Raw genomic sequence first — 11,587 nt, 5'->3', positions numbered from 1 at the left:
AAAAAAAAAAAAAGTTTGTCTCAAAAGTTTAACCATTAACTAAGGGATATCTCCTACATCAGTGAAAGTCAGCTCTTAGCTATCTATAAGACAAAAACTGACTCCCAAACCAGATGTGATGCCACAAATCCTGCCTGGAGGTGTCGAGCTCAGGGGAAACATTTCAGCAGAGGTGTGAAACTGAATTGTTCCCAGAGAGGATCAAACATACAAACATTTTTTTTCCAAGTAAAGTGGGACTTTTAAGAAAAGGCCTAATTACTTACTCCACCTCTGCTGTTATATAGTCTTAGTTTGTGTCTGCTGTTTTTCTCAAAAAGTCCAAAATGACGGTTGGCTTATTTTCAACAGCACTTTAATCAGGCACTACTTTGCACCTGAGATGCGATGTAAGAGCAATCACTGGCAATTATCTGCCAGAATAGAAAAGCAGCAGGAGTGAGAGGTGCCAGTTTAATGTGTCAGTTTACTGTTGGCAATCCATTAAATGCTCACCCCATGGCCACCAGCTTGACCACAGTCATACAAATTCTGACAACCCCCCCTAAAAAACACATTTCAGTTGGCTGACAGGGTCCAGTCACAGGTGTGTTCATTTCAATTGTTCAATCAAGCTGCACAGCTGCCCTGACAAGCCGGATAATTGCTCACCCTTTGTCTACCCAGCTTCCCTGGAGTTGTTCTCTTTTGTCAAAAAAAATTAACCAAGGCAATTTTCTGAAGTAGCAACTTTAAAATACTTTGAGTATTTTTGATGCTATTTCTACTCCACCGCATTACAGCTAAACGTATTATACTTTTTATTCTGCTGCATTTGTTGGTAGTTAGTGACTGCTTTTTCTTAGATTTAAATTACTACCCAGTAGAATAAAAAGTATAAAGGTCCAAAGGAGCTGCATTAAAGAAAGTAATGAGAGAGGAACTTTGTATGTGAGGGTGGTGCAGGACATCTAACAGCGAGATAGTGGTGAGGTGTGTGGTAGGAGTGAGGAAAAGGAGAGCCTGGAGAGGTGGAGGTATGCACTGAAGTGATGAGGAAGTAGAAGCAAGACTGATGAATGGCTTGGATGTGGTGCCAGTGCCAAAAAGACGTGTCGGAGCTGAAGATGTTAAATTTTCATTGGGAGTGACCAAGATAGACAGAATTAGAAGTGAGTTTATCAGAGGGACAGGTCAGGTCGAGCGGTTTGAAGGCAAAGTTAGAGGGAGAAAATGTTGAGATGGCTTGGACATGTGCAGGGTAGGGAAAGTTGATATATTAGAAAAAGATGCCAGAAAGGAGGAGAAGAGGAAGAGCACAGCAGAGAATCATGGATGTAGTGTAGGAGGACACGCAGAGGGTTTGTGTGACAGAGGAAGGTGGGATAGGCCCTATCCCATCTTACATCTCCCACCGCTTACATTTCACTCTATCTGATAGGGTGAGATGTAAGCAGACGATCAGCTGATCTCCCTAAAGGGAGCAGCTTAAAGAAGAAGAAAAAGAAACTACCCAGTAGTATAGTGTAATTCGAATGTGTCATCTTTAATGTCAAACTACCAGGAAAATCTTTGGCTCACTCTGAATAACATCTGTATGTTATTTTGTTTAATTATTACAAATATTAATAAATCATCGTGTGCTCTGGGATTTGTGATGGAAGTGGTTGATCGATTGGGGGTTTTTTTTCTCCACTTGGGAACCAAATGAATAATTGATTTTTTTTTTTTAAAGAAAACAGATTAAGACCGTTGTGCTACTTTTTCTTAAGATTCTCATTATAATTTGTCTTTCACAACTTGGTTTGAACATTTGTTTTATGCATCTTTTTATTGCTATACTGCTTAAAATCAGACGCATTTTTACATTTGTCATCTAACCCTGCACCTCCCCCTTTTCCTTGTTCATACTTGATGATTTGCAATATTGTATCCTCTTTCACCCTATTTATCCATGCCACACAACTACACCATTTACCTGAGATATTACTAATCATTTCTGCTAAATTATTTGTGCTGTGTGATATTTCTGCTAAATTTGTGCTGTGTGATAACTGGATTCTTTTAATAATTAAAGGGAATCCACAACTTTAGTTTCGCCTCTTTTTGCCAGGTGTAAAGGCAGAAAACACCTACCCCCTTAAAATAAGATAAAACAAACACCGGTGTCACCTTTAACTTAACGTCTCCTTGTATCCCTGAAACAAATAAGGAAGCATATTTGTCTCCGTCCACAGTTGTAGTAATGAGTTGGCTGCTTGCATCACTGTGCGGTGGTGACGTGTGGCGTCTGGGAGCTGTCCCAGGAATCATGGTGCTGAAGCTGCAGCACCAGTTCAGCAGCCAATGATCACAGGAGAATCCGGGGCTACGGATGCTTTCACCCGGAGCAGGACAGTCCGACCATCGCGTTGGATTTAAACGGACGGATTTAAACCCTCCTGCTTGCTTGGAAATTCGATAATTAGGGATGTAAACCTCACTGAGACTTGCCAGCGACCTGCAGTCTGGCTGAAAATCTATGGGGGGAAAAAAACCCGAAACTGTGAGTCGTGTAGAAATCGGTGTAGCTCGCCAGGTAAGACAGATTTTTTCGCTTCCCTAACATGGCACGCCATCGATCGACTTAACGTGGTGTGAAAAGCTTACAGGACGTCGACAGCTCCACCGGTTTTAAAGCGTGGCTTTCGTTGTTGTGGCTGGATTTTATTTTTAATTTCTAATTTTAAGATTGAGCGCTGACATTTTGTTCTCTATCTCAGTTCTTTGAACCATAGGCAGATTTAAATCTTGGTCTCTGCACACGTCGCGAATCCGGAGGGAGAAGCCCGTCGAGATAGTTTATGTTGTAGAGAACAGGCAGACTATTAAGGCCATGAAATGACAGTGGACACTGAGTGAGCGGGCCATAACCTTATTACTTGAATGCATATTCCTATCAGTCTCATATTTGACTTTCCTCTAATAGCCGTTTCATTCATTGAACTTAGGCTAATGGCTTCAGACACTTGTTTGCATAGGAGGGATTTTTTTGCATTTTATATCCACACCCTCGTGGGAAGACAATAAAAAGCACCCAACCTAAATAAAGTGGATTTAAAAAGAAAAGAAAAAATCTTAAAAGGCTGCTTTGAAACCAAACAAGCGCTGGAAGACGTACCTCAGCCCCCACTATCCCATCCCACCACATATGAAGAAGTGTTTGCTTATGACGGGGACGCATAGAGTACATACTGTTTTCTTCCAGCACCTTTGGATGGTACTGTGAGTTTCTGGCCGGAGACAGCCTGATGCTGCGCAGACAGGGCATGCTGAAGAGCCGCTGTTGCGTCCTGCTTGGTGACCTGAGGGTGCTCCTGCTCGGGCCACCGGCGCCGCCGACACCGCTTCCTCCGCTGACCCCCATGAGCGGCCAGGCTTCGGAAAGCCATGAAACAAGCGTCCCCGTCCCCGAGAACAACAACACGTTAACGCGGAGCCACCAGCACCCCGGGGACCGAACTGCCCAGCCTGCTGCGGGAGACACCGAGCCACCGGGTGCAGAGCGGCCGGTGGCGGGCTGGGTCGATGCTGCAGAGCTGTCGGCGGCCCTGCGCGGCTGCAGCAGCTCCTCCGATGACTGCTCAAAGGGCAAACTGGAGGAGAGGTTCTCTCTCACAAGCTACACGGAAAGTGGCTTCAGGACGCCTGTGTGCAGGATCTGCTTCCAGGGACCAGAGCATGTAAGTGAAGGAAAAATGTCCTCCTGCATGTTTAAATTAGATTAATGCCATGCAATGTCAGCCTCATCCATCAATTAATAATAACTCACCCACACCTGCTCTCCTGGGGTTTGTAACACAATGCAATCTGGTGCTGCTGCTCTCGGAGGAGCATAGGTTAACTGTAGCAACAAGTCCTTCCGCCGAGTGGCCGGATCAGGTGTTGGAAATGTTGCACATTTTGCAGACTTTTCATTAGATGAGGGTGCACTGCTCAGGTTTTATTTATACAGTGAAGAAGAAAAACACTAGTAGTGTCTTGTTAGGGCAGCCAGCAGTGTTGGTGGTCTACAACTCAGCATGAGTCGCATTACAGTAACTCATCAGTTGTAGTTTGGCTGGTGCAGCACAATTGAGCCTTGTTCTAGCTACAAGATTTTCCTGAAATGTGTTCTTTGGGCTGTTTTTATTGCCAACTTTGTGGTAAAGAGTATAAAAGAGACCTCGCATGATTATGCCAATATTTAAGGTTTAATGCTATTAACTATAATTACATGACACTTAGGTGCTTTTTTGTGTGGAAAATCGAGAATAGTGTAATCTTACTTTCAAAATTATTTAAGGAACAACCCCAATACTGGCAGCTGCAGGGCTAGAGAGCTCTCTGAGCATAGGGCCCCACTGCATCTTGCACTCATCCCATTGCATGGCTTGAAAAGACAGCTAAAGCTAGCAGTGGGAGGATAATGAAAGACCTTGTCCCAGTGGCTGACAAGTGTGGAGGATATGCAGGGATGCCGTAACAACTCATTATAGCCAAACACTGAATTCACATCGAGGCATTATATGCATGGAAAATAAAAAAATAAATAAAAAATACCTCTCAGTCTGCCTCTCACGCACACCACCTGGAAACGGCAACATAATAATAACGTGCACAAAGCAGATGGAAGAGAGCCTTCAAGTTAATCACACCGCTTGCCTCCGCCTTTGGGGCCATATTGATGATAATGTCACAGTACATCAATCAGAAGAGGAAAATGTGAAAAGATGGCCACGAAGAAATAACATTAAATTATATCAGAGAGGCAGACACTTAGCAATTTGCAGGCACATTAGTTACACTGTTTGACAGAGCTTTTGAGAGCACGTTGACAAATATGTCACACCTCGCCTGTTGGTAGTGGAGGTAGAGAGGTTGTAAAAAAAAATCAAGAAGCAAGATAACCGAGGTGTAGAACATCATTTTTTTATCCGACAGTCTGCACTCACAGTTGCTTTTCCTTTAAGCGGAAGATTTACTGCATCATTTCATGGTCATTGCACAGTGTATAGCCTATGATCTTTCTGTATTTCATCAACTAATTACTCCAAGAGCAATTTTGTGCATCATTCCACCTCTGAGCTCAGACTTTGTAATTATTACTGACATGGGGTCTAGTTATGAGATTGGAAGACAAGGCTTCATCCTTGGTTTTTTTTTTCTTTTTTCTCCCCAAACTCCATGGATAGTCAGCACATGCTGCACTGCATACAAAACACTGCCTTGAAAATTTGCAGTATTTCCCATGGCCTCCTCCAACACATCTCATTAATGCTTCCTTGAGACATTGCAGCAAGTCAATAGCACTTGATTTCATGCTGTCTTATCATTATGCAAGTTTTTATCTTTTGCCAGCTTTCCTCTTCTTGTTGTCTGAGTTGTTGGCTTGGGTGAAGTCCAGATATGGATCTGCTGAGGTGTAAATGGGTACAAGGAGAATGAGGCTCCATTTAAAAAAAGAGGGATGAGTGGACTTTCTGTGTATCGCTCTGTGATACAGGCAGTGGGGACATTAGTTATCCTCTATTCTTCCTTAGCCTTCAGGATGTCACATAGACCAAAGCAGCCAGTATCTGATCTGACAACCCACCTCCAAAACACTTCCATCCCCAAGGCTGAGATAGGCAAGACAGAGTAAAGAAGGGAGTGAAAGACATCGCTTTCCTCAAGCATCCCACTAGAAAAGAGTCTTGAGTGCCTAGAAGAGGCAGCCATTGAAAAATGATTGCACTGTGATTTAATATGACACCAAACAATGTAATAAGTCCATGTAATCGGATACCTGTCAGAGTTATAAGTGCCGTTTTCCTTGAGGTGAGATTCACAACCAGAAGTGCTTCTGGTTTTAAGGATTTCACATTTTCCTTTTAAATTCAGGGAGTTCTATAGGGAATTTCCAAAAATGTGGATTTTAAGAGGTACTGGTGATTGTAATGGTAACTTTTCAGGTATGCCATGAGACAATGCCTTTTTAAAAAAATCTCTCTGATATCACCTCCTCTCTGCAGAAACAAGAAACACTGAACACATAGTCTTGATAGCACAATTTACAGACTGTGGACTGTTTTGTAGAGTTGTTTTTCCTCTCTTGAATTTTATGGCCAGTTTGGTAAGGAAGAACCAAAGAATAACTCTTTCAGCTGACATATAAATTTATATATCAGCCTATTTTATCAGAATTGACTGGAAAATATAATCCACTCTGTAAGACACATACTGCGAACAATATAATGAAAAACGAAGCCAATATCAGATGAAACTGCATGAATTCATGTCTTTCACCTCTGTACCTCGGGTTATTCATCTTTTTCTTCTTCTTTTTTTCTAAACAGCTAACTTGAGACATACATACTGTATTTCAGCCCACTATGGCTTCCTTTTAGCTAAAGGTCACTGAGAAGCTTTACAGAGCGCTCTCGGTAGCTTGCTTTATTGAGGCTCCTGCTTTCAGACTTAATCTCGACCTCGTCACTCAAAGAATGTGCAGTTTTCAGGTCATAGATTTTCCCAGGATACATTCGTGTTATGCACATACTTCAAAAAAGAAGTTTATTGTTTTTTTTAAGTAATGCAAAGGAAAAATTGTGGAATATTTTCCACGTACAAAGGTTACCGAAGTGCTCTTTGAGGCAATCCTCCTACTGTTGTCTTCACGTCAGTTGGATGTTGAAACTGTGCGGGTGCCTGTTGCTTGGGTAGAAATATGTGTTTGCTTTTTCTCCTGAGCACAGATAATGCACTTGCAGAGTGTGTTGTGTCTGAGGCACAACAAGAAGCCTCCAGGGGTCACGTCAGCATCATTCTTTCTGTATGACCCCACAGTGCTGAAGTTTGCTCTGTTCCATCATATGTTGCTTGCCCGTTCGTTGGAAATGGGATATAAACAAGCTGCCAAAATGCTAGATTTTATTTATTCATTTATTTTTTTGGCATTGCTAAAGTCTGTTTTCAGAGGCTGTAAATTCATGAACATAAATTAGAAACCCTAGTTTCTCTTTTTATTCAATTACCTTTTAAAGAGTCATTAACCGCCACTGTAGGCCCGATGGTTCCCATAAAATCAGCACTCAGTGGAACATCCCTCTGCATATATTTTACGATCAGTCATCATAACTAAATAAACTTAAATATTATTGGCCTTCTGCCTCATTTTTCACTTATTGCTCTTATTTTCCTTGTAATTGGTTTAATATGGTTACGTTTATAGATGAAAAATTTTCCCGGCAGTTTTGCAGGTTCTTAAAGAAGAAAAGCCCGCGGACTGATTGTTATTGGGCATCATTGTACAAATCCTCCTTCATTCTGCTTCTGTGCGAGCCAGATTATCATAGCACAGCTTTTCCTTGCTCAGAGTTAATGGAGTTCACTTGCATTGATTCGAGACCCTTAAGAAAATGTGAATAGCCACCTCTAATTTATTTTTATGCCATTATATACATTGCGAGGGAATCCAATTTTCTAAGGAGAAAATGACTTGTTGGGAGGTGCTTTGGGAAAATGCAGCACAGAGATGTGAAATAACACAGCCATATCTTTTTAATATGTTGCTCCATTGTGTTGGGCTTCTTTTCACTGATTATTGCTGTTTGATCAACAAAAGGACATTTAGTTATCACTTTCTCCATGCGTGGGCTTTGGTGCCACGTTTGTTATCGGTCTCTCTTGCGCTCCCTCCAGCCTCGGTTGTATTGGAGTGATCTAGGTTTCGGCTCTTGGCTGCCATCAGGCCAGTCACAGTGAGTGGCCCGAGTCCCTCTGGACACGACAGAAGTGTTCTGGTCCTCCTGCCAATACACTCCCACCCTGGCCATCTGTAGATGGGCCTTTTCTCCCCTAACTCCCTGCTTTTTCCTCTCTTCTCTTCAACCAGGGTGCTGCTCCGTCTGTCAGAGGTGTCAGCTAAATAGCAACGTGGAGAAATCATTTGGAAACTTGCTGCATTTTTTACTCTGTTCACTGCTTTGTACAATTTTTGCACTCAGGGTAGACATGGAGAAAAAATACTGAATTAAAAATACCTTAGAAATGCAGTGGCTCAGTTCAGAGAGTAAGGAAGGGGAGGGGTGTTGGGGATTTCTTTCAGCAGACAGCCGGCTAATTTCTTTTTGTTCATTCACTACAGGCTCTTTGTTCATTCTCATTAAGATTAAAATATCTGTACAAGAAGGTCTTGCTATGAATTTTATAGAGCCAAGTTTCTTAAGTGCAGGTCAGAACCTTAAAAAGGTGGCATGCCTACATCTTATGGGTCATCATCAATATCCAATATGACAAGATTAGTAATATATTTTAATGAGCTCAGAGCCTGGGGTGAGAGATTAGAAAACTCATCTGTTCCTCAGGCTAAATACGGCTTAAGAGGAATGTCTAGTGAAGAATATAGCTGAGCACATCTTGGTACAAAATGGAAAAAAAAAACCCTGAGAGGTGTCAAATTTAGTGAACTTCATGGTTTCGCTGCATTTTAAGTATTTACGAGCCTTCTATATGACAGAGAGAGGGGAAGAAAAAAAAAAAGTAAATGCTCTGGTTTTCTGAAATCTTGTCACATCCAGCTGGATTGAAAACATGATGGAAACGGCTAAAAATAAGGCAGCTTGATCTCTGCTCCCTCACCTGACACCAGTGATGTTTTCATGTGGTTCACACGTCTGACCACCGAGCAGCCGTTCAGGGAGCGAAGGCAGACCTTTACTTCAGCTGCTTTAAGGTGGTAAAGTGAAGGTCATTTTTAAAAAAGGATATAAGAGCCACCTCTTTAAGATATAGTTCAGTGCCACCTAGAGTTTGATAAACCCGCAACACAAACATTTATTCGGCTGTCCGGTCACATTAATCATACAGTATGTGGCTGTCATCGTGCTGACAGAAGGGATTTGAAATGCCCTTTAACAACCTCAGTGACTAACAGTGCCTTCAAAAATGTCACTTTATGATGGACAGGATGTCAAGAAACCATCCTCTGATAACTAGACCAGATACTGGATCTAGCTCTGAACTGTTATGTGAATTGTAGAGAAATGTAGGTCGACCAGAACGAGTATTTTGAGCTTCTTTTGCATTTCTGTAAGTATAAAATAGTTAATGTCTATAGCAGCTCTACTGATGTCAAGAGCTGTGGTTTGTCTGCTCCCTTTGTGCTGTATGCTGCAGCTTTGTTAGGGTTTGCTCTTTCACAGGCGCTTCGGTGACTAATCCTCCACTTTCAGCGGTACTAGTAATCAAGCATTTTGCCTGTCAACTAGGTGTAAGGCAAAGCTTTCATTTCACACCTGATCTGTTGTTCTGCTGTAACAGGCATGCAAAGTGCTCTGCGTGTGTGTGTGCCTAGCAGTGCACAAAGAGCGCTCAGAAAATCAATAAGCCAACACAAAGAAGTGCAAGAAATATAAACACAGTGTAACGCACTTATTATTGTATGTAAAGGGGTTACGTCAAGAGGTGAATAAGATGGAGAGAAAGGGTCCGTCAGCTGGTATTTTTTCTGAATCATAAATCACTTCTTAGAGTGTACTCATCGAAGGTAGTATAAGGCCATAAAATGGTCATCTAAACAATGTTAACCAGCCCATTAAATCAAGTTATATTCAAACCAGAGCAGAACATTTATGCATTTACTTTGGCTGAATTATGAGAAGCTCTTGTCATGGTTAGCAGGGACTAACTTATTCTGCCTGTTTCCTGCAGGGGGAGCTCCTGAGCCCATGCCGGTGCAGCGGGTCAGTGCGCTGCACTCACCAGCCCTGCCTCATCAAATGGATCAGTGAGAGAGGCTCCTGGGCCTGTGAACTCTGCTACTACAAATATCAGGTCATTGCCATCAGCACCAAGAACCCCCTACAGGTGAGCTGTGGGTGTTAAGTTCACCAATTCAGAAATATCACTGTGTATTTACAGCTCGGAAATTATGACCAAGTTGTTTGTTTTTTGGTGATAATGGCAGTCTAACTGAACACTGCAAAATCTCAAATCATAGAACCTTTGTTATGTAATTAGGAGCATGACACCACTTATATGGAGTTACTTGTTTTCATGTCATATTTTGTTTGTTTTGTTTTGTTTTTTATTAAGAAAACAGGCATTAACCGCAGCTCCAGCTGGTCTCTGATGACCAGCCAGTATATTTCTAGTACCAGTCCCAAGGCTAGATAAAGGGTTGGGGAGGGTTGCATCAGGAAGGGCATCTTTGCCAAATCAGACATGCAGCTCATCAATAAGATTGGTCGAGATCCAGGTTAACGACCGTCACCGGTGCTGTTGAACAGCAGGGTGCGGGTGGAAACTGTGCCATTGTTGCAGGAGGTTGGGGAGGGAGAAATGAGGAAGGAAGGCAGTCATGTTCAGAGGATGTTTGGGGTGGACGAAGGATGTTAAATATGGAGCTGCCAAGCAGGAGGAAAAGAGGGAGGACATGCAGGGGGGACTGGTGTGACAGAAGAAGATGCTAGGGATAGGGTGTGATGGAGACCGATGATCCGCTGTGGCTACCTCTAAAGAGAGCAACCCAAAGAAGGAGAATCTAAACTGAGAAATTCAGGGTGGAAAAAAATGAAAGCATCTGAATTAAACAGGCCTTTCCCCTCTGATGTTTAGAACAGAAGGATTGCAGAAGCAGTTTCTTTTTCTGTGATTTGATGGGGTTATGAGAGGCCACAGATTTCTGTTTTCGAGGGTGAGAGCGATGTGTGACTTCGTCTTTTTGTTGAGTTCAGCCTGATTAACTTATAATCTGAATGTTTACATTAATTGGTTTATGATTAGCTTCTCAATTTTCTCCTAAGCTCTACCGCTAATCCTTCTACTTCTTCTGCTTCTTGCAGTGGCAGGCTATCTCTCTGACAGTGATAGAGAAGGTGCAGATAGCAGCAGCTATCTTGGGCTCCCTCTTCCTGATGGCAAGCATCTCTTGGCTGGTGTGGTCGTCTTTTAGCCCGTCAGCCCGCTGGCAGCGTCAAGATCTGCTTTTCCAGATCTGCTACGGCATGTACGGCTTCATGGATGTCGTCTGCATCGGTGAGGCGCTAAGCAGTTGCGATTTATCACTTTTCAAACTAAATGTAATATTTCTACGTCTTCTTTGAATGGGTTTGAGCATTTTACTACTGAAAATTATATTGAGTGTTTTTCACTCTGGTCACATTAATTCATGAGCATTCAACAGGCAAAAGTAAATGTCAAAAGTGCTCAGGAGAGTGGGTAATTATACCTAACAGCTGCCTACAAATAACTGTAAATGCCACGGGCAGTTTCAGTGCAATTAATCCATACCACAAAGTCAGCTGCTTCATATCAATATTTGATTGCATTGTTTGGTCAATCTCTACGATTATTTGTTGTTGTCTTTATCGCTGTTTCTATATTCACAAGGCTGAGATGCTGCACCAAAGCTCACATCATAAATTAAACATGAACGCTGAATGTTCAAAATTCAGCTAAAGTGGCTTTCACTGCATACATTAAAATGCATTTCAGTCTATAATAAAAAGCTACGGAGCCAAAGTCAGCCAAACGTTAAAGACCATTATGTGCTGTCATAACACAAGAGGGATTTTGTTCTTCTTTTATTTATATATATATATATATA

At 42.1% G+C, this 11,587-nt stretch overlaps 1 protein-coding gene across 1 annotated transcript in view; it reads left to right on the top strand.

Moving 5' to 3' along the window:
- Positions 1–2,267: 2,267 nt before the first annotated feature.
- Positions 2,268–11,587, top strand: part of marchf4b (membrane associated ring-CH-type finger 4b) — a 12,755-nt gene continuing 3,435 nt past the window's right edge. The window contains exons 1-3 of the mRNA XM_005723347.1: positions 2,268–3,701; positions 9,691–9,846; positions 10,824–11,016. Of these exons, the coding sequence (XP_005723404.1) occupies positions 3,270–3,701; positions 9,691–9,846; positions 10,824–11,016 (781 nt within the window). The 5' untranslated portion in view covers positions 2,268–3,269. The remainder of the gene's footprint in view (positions 3,702–9,690; positions 9,847–10,823; positions 11,017–11,587) is intronic.

The sequence above is a fragment of the Pundamilia nyererei genome, unplaced genomic scaffold (genome assembly GCF_000239375.1).
Source record: "Pundamilia nyererei isolate P.nyererei 1_Seehausen unplaced genomic scaffold, PunNye1.0 scaffold00009, whole genome shotgun sequence".
Lineage (NCBI taxonomy): Eukaryota > Metazoa > Chordata > Actinopteri > Cichliformes > Cichlidae > Pundamilia > Pundamilia nyererei.
This window is presented reverse-complemented; position numbering and strand designations above follow the sequence as displayed.